This window comes from Anopheles coluzzii, chromosome 3, assembly GCF_943734685.1.
Source record: "Anopheles coluzzii chromosome 3, AcolN3, whole genome shotgun sequence".
NCBI classification, from domain to species: Eukaryota; Metazoa; Arthropoda; class Insecta; order Diptera; family Culicidae; genus Anopheles; species Anopheles coluzzii.
Window position 1 is genome coordinate 7,882,336 of NC_064671.1, and position 15,145 is coordinate 7,897,480.

At 48.1% G+C, this 15,145-nt stretch overlaps 3 protein-coding genes across 4 annotated transcripts in view; all 3 read right to left on the minus strand.

Moving 5' to 3' along the window:
- Positions 1-405: 405 nt before the first annotated feature.
- Positions 406-4,798, minus strand: LOC120959749 (spermatogenesis-associated protein 20). Its single transcript, XM_040383380.2, has 4 exons — positions 4,169-4,798; positions 2,300-3,913; positions 2,030-2,238; positions 406-1,960 (listed from the first exon to the last, which is right to left on the minus strand). The coding sequence occupies exons 1-4, from the start codon at positions 4,429-4,431 to the stop codon at positions 1,482-1,484; spliced, it is 2,565 nt and encodes an 854-aa protein (XP_040239314.2). The 5' UTR covers positions 4,432-4,798; the 3' UTR covers positions 406-1,481.
- A 2,589-nt stretch (positions 4,799-7,387) lies between these two features.
- LOC120959750 (uncharacterized) lies at positions 7,388-9,148 on the minus strand. The gene is made up of 2 exons (XM_040383382.2): positions 9,042-9,148; positions 7,388-8,112 (listed from the first exon to the last, which is right to left on the minus strand). Exon 2 carries the CDS (start codon positions 8,102-8,104, stop codon positions 7,820-7,822), a length of 285 nt encoding a protein of 94 aa, XP_040239316.1. The 5' UTR covers positions 8,105-8,112; positions 9,042-9,148; the 3' UTR covers positions 7,388-7,819.
- Positions 9,149-11,406: 2,258 nt separating this feature from the next.
- The window catches only part of LOC120957279 (uncharacterized), a 93,144-nt gene continuing 89,405 nt past the window's right edge, over positions 11,407-15,145 (minus strand). Inside the window, exons 1-2 of one of the 2 annotated variants that reach the window (XM_040379393.2) lie at positions 12,304-12,411; positions 11,407-12,214 (exon numbers count right to left, since the gene is read on the minus strand). In XM_040379393.2, coding sequence (XP_040235327.1) covers positions 11,872-12,201 — 330 coding nt within the window. In that variant the 5' untranslated portion in view covers positions 12,202-12,214; positions 12,304-12,411 and the 3' untranslated portion in view covers positions 11,407-11,871. Of the gene's footprint in view, positions 12,215-12,303; positions 12,412-15,145 lie in introns of those variants that run through there. The other variant, XM_049608529.1, reaches the window with a different exon arrangement.

The following is a 15,145-nucleotide window of genomic DNA, read 5'->3' on the forward strand; positions in this document are numbered from 1 at the left end:
CCGTCTTCGTTTGCCACATTCGTTACGTCTTTGAGCACTAAATTCGGTAAAAAACGATTAAAAACGCATCATTACGGAACTGTCTGTACTGTTGTATGTGCTTGGTTCTTGCTGAGATTCTTGGGCTCTGTGTGCTTGTTGGTTTTGAAGCAATCAAAAGTATTTGATCTGTAGTTTTGATTATGTGATTCAGAAGGGTTTAAAAAACACACACACACAAACATTGTGATGCTCTGTGTAGTTAGTTATCTCTCTACATATATGTATCTTTTTCTATAAAGCTCTTTCTAATTACTTGAAATCGATCTGTGTTGAAAAAACAATTGGAATCGCTACTTCTTATAAAACCTTTCGAAGGAAGGGACTGTTCGTTTTTTTTTCTTCAGTTCAGTAAAATCGGATTCCTTTAATAATATATATCGCGCTGTGTATTACTAGCATATCGGCATATCATGGGCGAGAAACGCTCTATAAAAAATCGAAATACACGATTCCTACAATCTATGCGCGATCGCAATCTACAATAGAATTATGTGTGCGGTACGTTTTTGTTTTGCTTCTTGTTTGCTAACAAGTTTTCTCCTTCGCCGCTGCCTTTCGATCGTATCTAATTGTGAACATTTTGATTCCGTGTACACTCTTGACAAGCTGCGACTCCACTCCACGACAAGCGTGACAACGCAACACAACGAAATTAGCAACAATATGCACGGTCAGAAAACTAAACTTAAACACGCTGCTACCAATTTGAGCAAATAAATTATCAACGTCAACAACAAATAGTAGGCGCGAACCGCGATCGAGCACCGGAAAACAACACAACAACCGTTTTGCCGTTCCTCCGGCTCCTTTTCTCCTGCTGTGCTGGGGATGGGGAGGCTGGGTTGGAACGCAACGGCACGAAACGGAATGCGAACTCTACTCGGTTTATAACCGATGGCGCAAATTATGAGTGGTTCGTTTAATTACAAAGCGCGTACACAAGGGATAATAGTGAACCGTCGTCGTCAGCGTGTAACACACAAAACGAGAACTCGAGCAACGGAAAAACGCGATAAACGCAGCTAAGCTTTGCTCGTATTAGGTGATGCAGCGTCTCGAGGCTGTGTTTTGGCGGTCGAAATAGTGCCCCAATGCTTAACATAAGTTGAGAGAACTTATCCTCTTCTATCCACTCCACCCTTTCCTTTCCCTGCTATATTCGATCTTTCATCCTGATCGATCCGATTGGATTGATATTCGACGCCCGACTCATCCGCTTTCATCACGTGTCTTCTTCCGTTTATAAAACCAATTGTCCTCATTATCGCGTTCCTTCATATCATGGCTGTGTGTGCCTGTGTGTCTCTTGATTTCGATTCCCTTGCGGCGGCCACCAGTCTTCCAGCTAAAGTCCGCTCCGCCCATGCCATCCCCCCTCAATACAATGGGTCGGCACGGTCGGCACTCACGTCCTTTGGAAAACCTTAGGCCTCGAAAAATCAGTTCTCGTACTCCTGGTAGTCGAAGGTGTACCGCGGCTGGAACTCTTCCGTTAGCCGCTCCGGTTCCGTCACCGGCAGATGGCACACCTTGTTGTGGCAAATGTAGACCGTCGGCATGTTCTTCACCATCTTGAAGTTGTCGAGCGATTTGCGCCGCCGCACGATGTGCGCCGGCTGATCGATCTTCAGCTGCACGATGATCATGCCGGGGATGTAGAACTCGCGCACCCCATCGACCAGCGCGGTTGCTTCGGGGCTTTCCGGACCGACGACAATCAGCGTGTTGCGGCCCTGCTCTTCCAGCAGGGCGGCTGACATCATCTCCGGCAGCACGTACCCGAAATGGGCCGTGTGTGCGAAGTAGTCAAACAGGGTGCGTGCTTTCTCTTTCAGCCGCTCTTCCTCGAAATAGTCGCTCAGGAGGAGCAGGTTGTGGGCGGCGACACTGTTACCGCACGGTTCGGCACCATCGTGATCTGAAGGGAGAGAGAGAGAATAATCGATTAATCCCGATTCAGTGCGGAACTGTCTGAGGCGATTCATACCTTCCTTCAATCGAACGGCAACGTTTGGAGAGTTGGCTTCCGAGTAGAAGTAAGCCCCGTGCTTCGTGTCCCAGAACAGCTCATCCTGGATGTCCTGTAGCTCCTTCGCCCAGTGCAGAGCGTGCTCGTCCAACGATGCCACGTAGTAATCGATCAGTCCCTTGATCAGGAAGGCATAATCGTCGATGAATCCGTAAATGGGACGCTCACTAAAAGAACCGTTCAAACCAGTGAGATTTCCTCCTCGAATTTGCGAACAATTCAACTTACGATGCCAACGACTCTTCCGCCCCACCGTAGCACGATCGCAACAGCTTTCTCGCCTGCACATCGTACAGATTCGCTCGAATGAACTTCACCAGCTCTTCCGCCGTCGCCAGATACTCGCTCCTTCCCGGTGCATCCTTCACGCAAGCCAGCTGCGACAGCCCGGAAAGCACGAGCCCGTTCCAGGCGCACAGTATCTTCGTGTCCAGATGTGGCCTCGGTCGCTTATCGCGCACCTCGTGCAGCAGCTCATTGCCCGTCTTCAGGATACGCTCGACGATTTCCACCGTCGTGTTGAACTTCTCCGCCGTCTCCCGCACCGAACCGTACACGATCAGGATGTTCTTCCCAAGCAGATGGCCGTGCGGATCGCTGCTCGGTTTCACGTTGCCCTCCTCCTTCACGTCGTAGTGCGCAGCATACACGGCCACCGGATCAACGCCGCCCAGTTCGCCAAACTTCTCCCCATTCGCGCCCAATAGCTCCTTCACTTCATCGTACGTCCACGCGTAAAAGGCACCCTCGATCTTTTCCTCACTCTCCGCCGTCGGTAGCGAATCGGCATCCTCGCCGCTGTAAAAACCGCCAGCCGGATGGCGCAGGTCCTTGCAAAGGTAGCGATAGATGGCGTCCGCCACCGCCAGATAGGAGGGCTTCTTGGTCAACCGGTACCCGTTGGCGTACAGGGACAGCAGCTGGCCCTGATCGTACAGCATCTTCTCGAAGTGTGGCACGTGCCACTTCTTGTCCACGGAGTAGCGCGCGAAGCCACCGAACACGTGGTCGTGTATACCGCCGGCGGCCATCTTGTCCAGCGTGTTCAGCACCACTCCCAGCACCTTGTGCTTCGGTTCCTGCACATGCAGGTGGAACATTAGGTTCAGCTTGGACGCTTCCGGGAACTTTGGCGCACCGAGCGAACCGCCCCAAACCATATCGTAATTGCGCTGGTACATGTTGACCGCCTGCTTGAACTTTGCTTCCAGCGTTTCCATGTTGGTCGCATCTTCCACCTCATCCGCCCGCTTGTGATCGACGTTGCGCCGGATCGCCTCAATCACCGACCGGCCCGTCGTCACGAGATCGTCCTTATCCGTGGACCACTTGCCGGCCAGCTTCGTCAGTACGGTCGTGAAGCCGGGCATGCCCCACCGATCGTTCGGCGGAAAGTACGTCCCTCCCGTCACGGGGGCCAGATCCGGCGTTAGCCACACCGACATGGGCCACCCGCCCGAACCATTAATCAGCAGAATGAACATCATGTACAGCTTGTCAATATCCGGCCGCTCTTCCCGGTCCACCTTGATGTTGATGAAGTGTTCGTTCATGATTTTGGCCACCTCCTCGTTCTCGAACGACTCCTTCTCCATCACGTGGCACCAGTGGCAGGTGCTGTAGCCGACCGACAGGAAGATGAGCTTGTTTTCCGCCCTTGCTCGCTGGATCGCCTCCTCGCCCCACGGGTACCATTCGACCGGATTGTGGGCGTGCTGTAGCAGGTAGGGCGATTTCTCCTGTTTCAATCGGTTGGTAAACTTTGGTTCCGTACCGCTCGAGTTGGCCGCCATCGTTGTCTGGCCCGACTGGGGTGGTGCTTTCGAATGGTTCGAGCAGGAGCTGTGGCGACGATGTGAGTGCAGCGGCGCGTTGCATAATGCCATCAAGTAGTGCCCCATTTTCGTCATAGTTTCGTGTGAGTGTGTGTGTTGATTAGTTTCGGTCCGACCACGGGACGAGGGAGGGCAAGATAAAAAAAACAACAAGAAAAGGACAAGCAGTTAAGATTAGGCATGAAAAATCGATAGCCGTCACGTCAATCAGACACACACGGCTGCTGGCGCAGTAGGCATTGGGGGTATGGGAAGGTCTTACCGTACTTGCGTTGTTGACGCTAGCGGATGATGGGGCGAAGGTTGATGCTGTGGTGAGGCCGGTGGAGAAGGAAGCGGGTGGTGGAGCAGTAGCGAGGAGCTGGCGGAAAACGAGCAGCAGTCAACCGACGGTGTGTGCAGACCGAGCGGGCTGCTCCCGAGACTACCGCCGGCACGGGGTACTTTGCGCAGATGTCCGGTGGACGACGACGTGCAGCAACGCAGATAGTTCGCTAGCGGGATTCTGCCAACGCTATGCAACATAGCATAGACTCCACTGGTGGTGGTGCTGGCCCGTGATTAGTTCCTAGTTCCGAGTGCGGGGCAGGCAAGCAGGCGCGATACACACTGTGACACACCAAACGAACACGCCACCACACACAGGCAATGCTGGTATCGATTGTTTTGTGGCTGCTGTTGCTGCTCGTGCTAACAAACGTGTGTGTGTTCAGGGTATGTGAGAGTCTTTTGGAAAACAACGTATCGAGCCAGATCGTTTTCACTAAGAGAGTATTTAACACCACCGACTACACTTGGTCGCCATACGCACTGGCTACTTACGGCAAATTTTGCACAATTAAATTGCGAATTGCACCTTGCGACACGATTTTGGTTGCGAATTTTGTGTGTTTTTTATTGTGCTGTCAAAATAGCCCCCACCCCCGCTCCATCTTTTCCGTCTGATTTTCATGCGATAGTATAAACAGGTTCAGTTCTTGAAATTTAGCAGCCCTCCAACAGTCGGCTGGATGACAAAGCAGGCGAACGAAAGGGAAAACGGTTTATTTGAACTGTAATTTGCAAAACTTTAAATTTAAGGATGATTTTACATGGTTTGAAGTGTTAATCCTTCTATAGTGTTACTTACTGATCTTATGATTGAAATATGCTTAATATCCTGCATAAATTTCCCTAATTTTAGTTCAAAACAAGAATATGACGCTTGTGTTCAATGAAAAGGAAAGTGATCCTCACATGGCCGGATCTGGTTCAATTTTAATGTAATTTTGAACTACAATAATCCGATAATCATTTAAAGTTATAAAGATATCTGATCGAAGAGGGCAAACCATGAGTTAAGCAGAGTTTAAATAGTGCTCCAACAGTTAACACATTTCTCCACAAAAAATGATCACTTCTGCAAGATCTATACACCATTAAATCGATTCAAAATTAGCATACAAACTAGATCTTATTTCACAAAAACAACTTCTTCAAACCGGATCCACCATATGCCGGTCGCTCATCGCTATCGCCGGCCCGGCTTCTCCCAAATGCGCTCCCTACCACGAAAAGAACGAATTTGAACCAATGGCACCACCCCGCTGCCATTACCCTACCCCCGCCTATAACCCGTTCCCTTGACTTTGCGCGAACCATTTGGATAGAAAACTAATTAGCATAAAATATTGCACCCAGCGTGTGGCCCACCACGTGATGCAGCTGAAGATGCTGCCGATAGAGGCTGGTCTGCTGATTCGGCTGGTTCGATTCTGCCACCGAACAATCTGGTCGTTGGCCATGGCCAAGGGGAAAGCCATCACCTTTGGCGCGTAGCACTTTGGCGCTTACCGAATGTAAAAGTGATCGAGTAGGTCGATCGAGCGCTGCTTAGCGATCCAGTAAAAAAAAAAAAAAACTTTTAGTTTCATCGATCTGCCACACCGTGTGAAAGGTGTGTGGAGTCGATTTTGACCTGGAGCAAAGCCTGGTGCGTGAAGGTGAGAAAATGGTGGCGTGGAACTTTGGTGGCCGATCGAGTTGCCCTTGGCTTGGATCGACCGAAGATATTATGGTAATTTGGTTGTGAACCCATTGAGCTTCTGTCTCTCCAAAAATAAGACTGCCACCCTTCTGGCCAGCCGCCAACGTGTCAACGTGGTTGAGGTAGCATCGCAAGGCCAGCATCAGCGCAAGCAACCATCCCACCATCAGCCGAAAAGAGTGATAGAAAGTGGCGATCGAATGGTTCCGCTGAATAGGACCTTGCTCTCCTCGCATGGAGGAGTTTGATGCATTCGAAATAGAAATTAGTATCTTGCATCTAAAACTGATTCTATGTATCCCGATAAATGCTGATAATTGAATGAAAGTGATCTTTCTTCGCATGCAGCCTGTGCCATCGCCTCTTGAGCATGTGCGATCACTTTGACACCCCTGCTGATAAGCGATCATGCGAAGCTAAAGGTTAGAGCTAGCTTGCTCCCAGGGGGTTTTTCACCACTAATGCAATGCAAATTAGTGTGTCGTTTGTAATCGTGTTAGTAGAGCTAAAATAAGAGTTTAAGGTCGAGCAATCGAATGGGGGGGCCAGTAGATTGAAGATACGGAAATGAACGCTATACAGAAGGAAACATAGTTTGCAGAAAAAAAGGTGACGATCTCCATATTAATGAATCCCGTATTGCAACATACCGTAAGTGTGGGTTCGTTCCAATGTGAAGACATATCCACTTTTGCAACATCCAAACGAGCTGCGCGTTTGTTAAGAGCGGTTTCCAATGTTTCAAGTGTTCCAGCTTCTTCAAGCTGTGGTTTCCCAGCAACGCAAACCACAGTAACGAGCCTTAACGCTCGACAACGAACCAGCGCTAAGCGACAAAAGCGCGATAAGATTTATGGATTGTTGAGCGCTATAAATGGTGCGTTCAAGACCGAAAAGTGTCGTCATAAAAGAGGGACAAAGAAAAGAAGCGGTTGGTGGTTTGGAAAATGGTGACCACACGGTGACACTTCTTGGAAGCTGTGTCCCCCGGTTTATGATCTCCAACAGCGTCTAATAGGCGTTCCTAATGATCTATGGAATAGGAGACAAAGTAGTTACAGGAACACACCGAACAGGGATTTGAGCGTCGTCGGCAAGACATTGTGGTGCTAACGTTTAAGCTAATGGGACCTCTCGAAACAAAACCAGATATTAAATCCACCCTCCTTGGTCAAGTTCACCAGTGTGAAGATCTTGGACATCCACTGACGGACGGGGGGCTCCTGTTTGTTCAGTAACGGTCAGTTGGACATGTTCAAGGTCCTATTTGAAGTACCGGCCGCATGTGCAAATGGACCAATGTTTGCATCGTCTCGAATCATCCGTATATAGCCCCCGTACGATCACGTAATGTTTCTGCCAAATGCTTGCACAATACCATCTCTTCTTCCTCTTCTTCCTCTGTCTCTTCTTCCTTCCCCTCCCCACAGAAAAAAACACAAAACACATTGAAAGTTTGTTTGAACGGTGTTGTTATTATTGTTTCATCTTGATTTTTCGCATCCCTTTTGTACATCTTCCTCTCTCTCCAGGGCTGTTGACGCATTCCTATCTCTCTCTTGTATGTCATTTTTCCTTCTCTCTGGTTCTCGCTAATTAAGTTTAAAAAGTCAACATTTGTAACATAATAAAAAAAACAAACACGCACGTACGCACGCACACACACACACACGCCCATTCTGTCGGTACAGAAAAGTGTGTCTTAAACATTAGACAGCTTTGTAGGTGGCACCTTCGTGGAAGAATAGCCAGCACTTCAGGCAGTTAGAACATTGCGTCTTCGTCACTTCCAACGAGATCCAACACGGCCTTAACATCCGTCGAATCATTCGTTTAGCAGAAGGGACGAAAACAAGGGTGGACGGAAAGGTTGGGACAGATTGGAGATTAGACCTGGCCGACCTGATCGACCTGCGACTGCAGGTTGGTGATGACTTCACGCGGCACCTGATCGCCGAGCAGCTGGAACAGATCGACGCGCTGGCTGCCGGGGACGGACTCGAGGGCGGCCACCTGAATGCCCTGCTGCACGCCCTGGATCTGGGCGTCCTGCGGGATCAGCTGCTGGGACTGGGCCTGCCGGATGGCTTCATCGGTCAGGGCGCCACCGTCGCGCTGGGGCGCGGCCACGGCCAGGGCAACGAGGGCGAACAGGCAGATAGCAACCTTCATGGTGAGACCTGTGGAGTTGAAACCCAAAGCATTGGGAAATGAAGGGTTGGAGTTAATGGCTGTGTTTTTCTTACTGCTCTCTTCTTCGAAATTCGCTTAATGAGATGAAACCCCCCCCCCCCTCCCTCCCCCTGAAGACAAGATCTACGAATGAAGGGTTCTTCGAAGGAAACTGATCATCCCCGCCGGGCTGCACCGAAACACTCGAGCTGTGTTGGGTGATCGAACAACTTTGGGGGTGAGGGCGAGACGCCAACAACAACGTGTTTCGTAATCGAGCGTTCGAGACCCGCTTGGGGAGTCATCGCACAGCTTGCCGATCATCAGTTACAAAAAACAAGAGGCACCAGCGCACATCGACACACACACACACACACATTCAAGCACACACCGAGAGTCTCCGAAAAACCTGTGTGTTTCCTTCGGCGATCGCGACCCGGTCCAGCCGTCTTTGCCCTTCTGCACCAGGTTGGTGAGTGTTTTTCTTGCTCCTTTCATCTCGCGATCGTGACAGAGTGGCCATCACAGGCTCCTTTTCCTTTTCGCTTGCTGCTCAGCTTCTCGGCCGTTCCATTGCTCACACTAACCTCAGCCTGGTTCAGCCCTCCCATGATTCCCCTTCCCTGAACGCGATTAACAATTTCACTTTCGATGGCATTGAGCTTTCTTGCGGGAAACGGCACGAACTCCCGGGTCGATCCGTGTGGCATTACGCTTAGGTTGATTTTTGCGCTCAGTCCTCCCCGCGGGCTCACACCAGAAAAAAAACTGTCCATTAATCAACTTTCTGAAGCAAGCAAAATGCAGCACACTGTCCGGGTTAGCACTGATGTTAACTTCACCTTTGGTTTGTGTCCAGTCGCCACTTAAACGTTATCCCCCCAAACACTGAAGCGGTGCTGACCCAAACTGAGCCTCCCCAAAAGCTGATACGTACCTGAAATTGGGAAAGTCCTACGGATCGTAGCGATCGAGCGAGCGACGTAGATGCTGGTTGTGATGGCGCACGGTGCCGGGCAACGATTAAAGTGTTGGCGCCAACGGTACGTTCGGTTTTATATCTACCATCCCCACCCCGATGCGCGTTACTATGTGCGAGGGGGGAGGTGTGTTGCAGTCGATCGTGTCTGCGCGCTAGCCCGGTGGCTTGGTGGAGGGTGCTATCCCTAGTGCTACCCGCCAGCCGGTGCTGCCCGTCGTCGTCGTCGTCTTGATGTGCTGGATGCTCCACAGGCTTTCTTGCTTGCTGGCCGAAGGGGGATGAATATTTATGTTTGTAGTTTTGTTTTTTCTTCCCCCATTTCATCAGGTGAGACACCTTCGTCGCATCGCGCACGCCCGTCTCGTCCCTCGCTTCTTCTACGACCCATTTGGATGCTAATGATCGTTTGCCTTAGAGCCTCATAGGTTTTGGGAAACGAAACGAAGTCGTGAGCCTCTTTTGCTGTAACACCCGATTCGTTCTTCATTGCTGTTCCAAAGAGAAAAAAAGGTCCAACAACCAATAAAATTAGATTATTGGAAGAGCTCCTTCATAGTAACTTCAACTGCAAGAGCACGTTAAGAAGCTTTCGACAGCGCTACATTTCCTGCTTGAGCAAATCCTAAGCAAAAATCGCGCAAAGCTCACCACCTCAAGATGGAAGGTTCACTTTCATGAATCATACTACACTTGAGCTCCTGGAATAGGTTTCCTCCAGGGGGGGATTATATTGCCTGCCTGGAGAGACCAACACCGGAGAGAGATGGTGCTAAATTGGCACCAGCGGATGATCGATGGCATTGATGTTTAAGTGACAAATTCAACAAGTTGTGCATAGGGGCGTTTTTTAAACCTTTTCGTTTGATCGATGATTGTTTAATCCAAGCAGCACGGTAGCTGTTTGCAACGGTTGCTACCGTGGTGGATGACATCGAAATTTAGACGGCAATTTAGCAAGATTCGGATGGGTTGCGAGATTGATGTGCTGTTGGGAAAATATGTTCAACAAGTAATACCAATTCAGAGAAAGAGCGATAAACGACACGCGATAGGCCAAAGACAATGTGCATTGAATCCTTCAGGAAGTACTTTTCCCAGTCATCCAATCAGAATCAGAACGTGATCAAGAATGCGTGGTGTGCCGAAGTCTGTTTTAGTACAGACGGTTGTTCTAAATCGTCTTCATCGCAGCATGCCATAAACGGTTCGCTCAGCTGCTTCGTTGTTTACTTCTTGGTCCTAAAGCTTGGAGATGTTTTCCATAAGAAGAGAGCTTTTGTGATCTTGCTTCTTCTTTTTTCTGTTAATAATTGTATTCTTTCAGGAAATGTTTGTAAAACGTTGCTTAAGCTTTGCGTTTTAAAATATGCTTTTCTTTCATTATAAAGGCCTTACAGTTAGTTTTGTTGATGCTACCCCTCTTTTCACTGTTTAAGTTTGCATAGTAAGGATCTTCGTTCGAAAGGTATTTAAATCCTGATCATTTCCTTTGGTGGATTGTAACAAGAAAACGCTATTGTGATGTATTTCGCTTAGGAATATACAGTGGTGGCACGCTCAAGTTATGCCCCAAATTGTTATTATGCACTATCCCAAATATTTGCTAATTTTGCTAACTTCCTGGACAGTTGCTCAAAACACGATTAGGAATATTGCTGTCACATATGGATCAGGACCATACTAGTTCCAACAATCAGGCCGATATCTAAAAAAACTCATAATAAACCAAGGAATAACTTGTATTCTATTCTTAGATGTTCTTTATAGTTACACAATACAAATACAGGATGTTGACAAACATTATCGTCGAATTTTGGCCAATATTTGCAAGCTACCCCGTCTTTTTTAAAGGAATAGACACTGTCCCACTTTCGGGGGACCTTAATTTTATGCCGTTTTGGGAGATTTCTAAGATATTGGCCTGATTTTTTCTTCTTGCAGGAGCTTAACTAAAGACTATCCTCAAAGGCATGCGAAAAGTGGTTTAAACAGCTGTCCAGGAAGCCTGAAAGTCACAATATAGGGCAAAATATGTGCTGTCCGACTTAAGGATGCCACCATCGTCCATAATCAGTGCCACAACTTGAGGCATAGATCGCTGTTGTTGAAGCTAAATATGGCTGATTAAGTTGAAGAGCAACCACCACAATAGGATGCTGCCGATGATTAGGAACCATTCAGCGCCATTATCTTACGCGTCCATGAGACGAGCTAAAGCGTCATTGAAATTCGAATATCAAAAGATGTTCCATCCAAACAGGCAGTTCGTTCGGAGTTCAGCGTGGTGGTGGAAGGAGACATACAAAACATACGATCGACGTACAGTAACAACTAAAATACATTTATTTTCCCTGCTAGTATACACTATCTTTGATGCTATCCAGTGAACACAACCGACCAGAGCCCAGACGCACAGCACAGCGGCGCGCTCGTACCGAGATGTCGTTGCACTAGAATGCGCCCTGCGCGAGATGGTTTCCAGAGAGGTGCATTCGGCCCTTGGGTTCGGCTTCACTTGGTTTTGTTTTTTCTCCTCTCTCTCTCTCTCTCTCTTTCTCTCTCTTTTTTACCGGAAATAGTCCGGTAGAAGAAGCCAGCAATTTAAAGTTCTAATGCTCTTAAGAATAGTAATATCCACACGTTAGACACACACCAACACAGCGCACACCATTGCACGATGGTGAACGGGTGAGAATTGTGTGGGTAATGCTGCTTAATTCAGTTGAATTGGTCCATCTCGTTGTCCTGGTAACGGTTTGCAGATGTCAAATATATCCTTGCGAAACTAAAACACTCGCTCCTGCGGGGTTAAGGGAGTATTTCGGGCACGGACGAGCGCGTCATCCACGCTGCGCTGCAGCGGCGGGAACACCTCGGGCGCATTCGGGACCAGCTGGACGAATTGGTTGATCGCAACGGGCTGATCAAACGGGACGTTCTCGAGCTGGTTGACGAGCGGGACGGGCACCGGTCCGGTCAGCAGGGTCTCGTCCGGCCGGACGAAGCCCCGCTGCAGGGCGGTCTGGTACACCTTGTTAAAGTCCTCTTGGACGTAGTTTTGTGGCCTGGCCAGGCCGACGGCCACCACGGCAAGCAGGCAAAGGGCAACCTTCATCGTCTGTGGGATACTGTAAAATTCGGAAACGCACTCGGTAAGGGAAACAGCACTCTACAACAGCAGCCAAAACGAGCGGACGAACACGGACACACAACCCACCTTATCCAGCGCAGTAAACCGAAACGATAGAACGCTGGCTCTGCGGTAGATGGCTTTATATGAAGCGCTCCCTTCTCCTGAAATTCTCAATTTCCAAACGGGCTTTCCGACCAGCTCTACTGATATGAGGTTAGATGTGTGTGTAAAAGTGATGTTGATAGTGGGTTCTCAGTCTAGCTTTTTCCCGCACATCTTCTACGCTGTTGGTGGGAAGAGTGTGGGTCAAAAAACGCCGTCAAATCCACCCCAACAAAAAAAAAAAAAACAAAGAAAACCATAAAGATAGAGCACGAACACGCATGAGCTGAAGTGAGACACGATCGAGCTAATTTGCATCTTCCTTCAAACGGTTCAAGATCAATTAAAAAAAAAGAAGAAAGAATAACAAACAAAAAAACACGAACCCTCCAGCCTCCTCCGGGCGGCTGTGACAGTATGGGTGTCAACGTATTCTCGCATGCGTTGGAATCGGGCAAAGACAACCATTTTGCATACGCCGAGTGGGAAGAATAACTTCTCGAAAAGCAGTCGAAAAAAACGGACTATTTGGAGCGGGCATTCTTCCGCTTTCCGCCCGTACCCGTCCTATCCGCTTTACTCCGTTTATTGATGAGACTTTTAAGTGAAAACCTTACACGAAGCCCCCTCGCCTATCCTACTACCCTTCCCAAGCAAGATAGGGGTGGAAGATGCTCAACCTTGCCGTACAGGCTTGCCTTCTTCTTAGCTCAACGCTTTGTTCAGGGGGCTTTTTTACCCTGTGCTGGTGATCATTGTGATCGTGCTGATAGGAAGAGAAGACAAACCTGTTGTAAATGCGGATTTTGTTGTTGTTTGTTATTGTTTGTAGTCGTATTCTTGTTCACTGTAGGAGCTTTTCGGTAGTGTAGTGCTTCATTTCCAGTTTTTTGGGGGGGTTTTGTATTTTGCACAAAGTTTATTGGTCTTGTACAGAAGAAGGGAAGTGGAAAATATCTTTTGAAATTTAAATATTCCTTAGCAGAGTCAGAATATCGCTCTGGAATGTCTGGAAGCTGACCAACAAATAGAAAAAAATAAAAATGAAGCATGAAAAAGAGGATCGTCTTCAGTGTGTTTTTTTTGTTCAGGTTTGTTTGTGTTTCAGCATGGCTTGCTAGGGATCAACGTTCTGATCGGTTTGCTGCAAACTGCGAACGTTGCTGTTGTTTACTCGCTTCCGGAAGAGTAGAATTCAAGCACTAGCGAGAGGTAAACAAAGATTCACTCTTAGTGATATCATTGGCTTTAAAATGCTTGAAATTGAATACGAGTTTTTGTTTTTATTTCAAGAGTTAAATTTTAAAATTCGAGTAGAATCGTTTAAAACTTATATTTCATCGCAAATTTTGTCGCCATTCTTCTTATCCATCCATCTGGCTCGACAACCCCACACCAGGCATCAAGGCAAACACCAATCTAATACATTGGAGAATTGAGGGGAATGGGGAGGTTAAAAAACCATATTTTCGAAGTTAATTTTGGAACTGTGAGCAGCGATTTTTACGAGTTTTCCTCCTACATTGTCGAACAAACAGGTTTTGTTGGTGTGCGAAGAACGTTTTATTTTATTTTTGGGGGAAATACACACAGAGAGAGCAAAGACACCGAGAAAGATGAGCACAACATGAAGCAGCATCTGCAAGCTGGCATCGGCTCTTGGCGACAGTTGACCAATCAGGGCAAACGCGGTGCGCAAAGGATGCGTTTTGTTATAAATAAAACGCTCAAAGTGATAAGCAAGGATGCACACCGAAAGGGGTCGTGGCAGGAAAATGTCAAACCAACGCCGCTCTGCACTTCCTCATCTTGGTGGTGCTTGATTGAGCAAGATGAGTTGACTGTGCTCGCTCGTGGCTTAGGGGGTTTTGTAGCTATAAAACAGTTTTTTTTTGTATTACAAAACACTCAACCACAATACTGAAGGCACAGCGCGCGTTTTATTACCCTTTATTGGCTGCAAGTTTGTTTTTTCTTAGCTTTTTGCAAAAACGAACAGAAGCAAATGTTAAAATTCGCTTATCTCTTATTAGTTGACCTCGAAATAAAAAAAAAACCCCGATCATATTCAGTGTGTATTAAACCGTCCATTGAAAAGCGATTTGCTTCAAATAATTCCACCCGATTGCATAACGCGCCAGACGAAAACAAAACCATCAATGCCATCAAATAATACGCAATCGCTACCGAAACCCATAAGCAAATGTTTGCGATAATAGCTTGGAACCTGTGCGTTCACAATGTACGGAGTTTGACGGCGAAGAAATTGTACGGCATTTGTGAGACAGTGGCAACGGAAGCGAAGAGAGCGAGAAAGCGAGAAACATAATCGATCGCTACCACCCTGCAATATGCCCCTTGGACGCGGGCGTCACGATTTGCCTATCGGAACACGGACACGGAACATCACCGGCCCCGTTTCCCAGCGGCGCGGGATCTCTTACCATCGGCACATCGGTGTGTACCCCACGCGTATATGGCGCGTGCTGCTGCTGCCAACGCATTGACTCAACCGAACCTACTACTACTCACACATGCTCCCGTTTTTTCCCACTCTCCATGCGTATGTGTGTGTGTGTATCTGTTTGCTTCCTGGGGTTTGCCTTCGATCGATCGCGTACCTCGATCACGATCCAAAAAGTGATAAACTGTCAACTTTCACTCTCATTTTTCCCATCCCGCGCACAGAAACGGCCTTCCGCTTGAAGGGAAGGTGTATGTGTTTGTGTGTGTTGTCTTGCTTGCTCTGCTTTGGCGCACGACGGAGCAGAAGTGATGGGGTGGGGTAGTGAGGCAGGGTGGAAAGTTCGGAAGTCACGTTTTC

What these genes read in the sequence shown, in the direction of transcription:
- LOC120959749 (XM_040383380.2), bottom strand. Translation starts at nt 4,431, where the DNA reads ATGTTGCATAGCGTTGGCAGAATCCCGCTAGCGAACTATCTGCGTTGC. An exon ending in GCGGAAGAGTCGTTGGCATC is followed by an intron (nt 2,239 to 2,299) that starts GTAAGTTGAATT and finishes CGGTTCTTTTAG; the next exon opens with TGAGCGTCCCATTTACGGAT. An exon ending in TGCCGTTCGATTGAAGGAAG is followed by an intron (nt 1,961 to 2,029) that starts GTATGAATCGCC and finishes CTCTCCCTTCAG; the next exon opens with ATCACGATGGTGCCGAACCG.
- LOC120959750 (XM_040383382.2), bottom strand. Translation starts at nt 8,104, where the DNA reads ATGAAGGTTGCTATCTGCCTGTTCGCCCTCGTTGCCCTGGCCGTGGCC.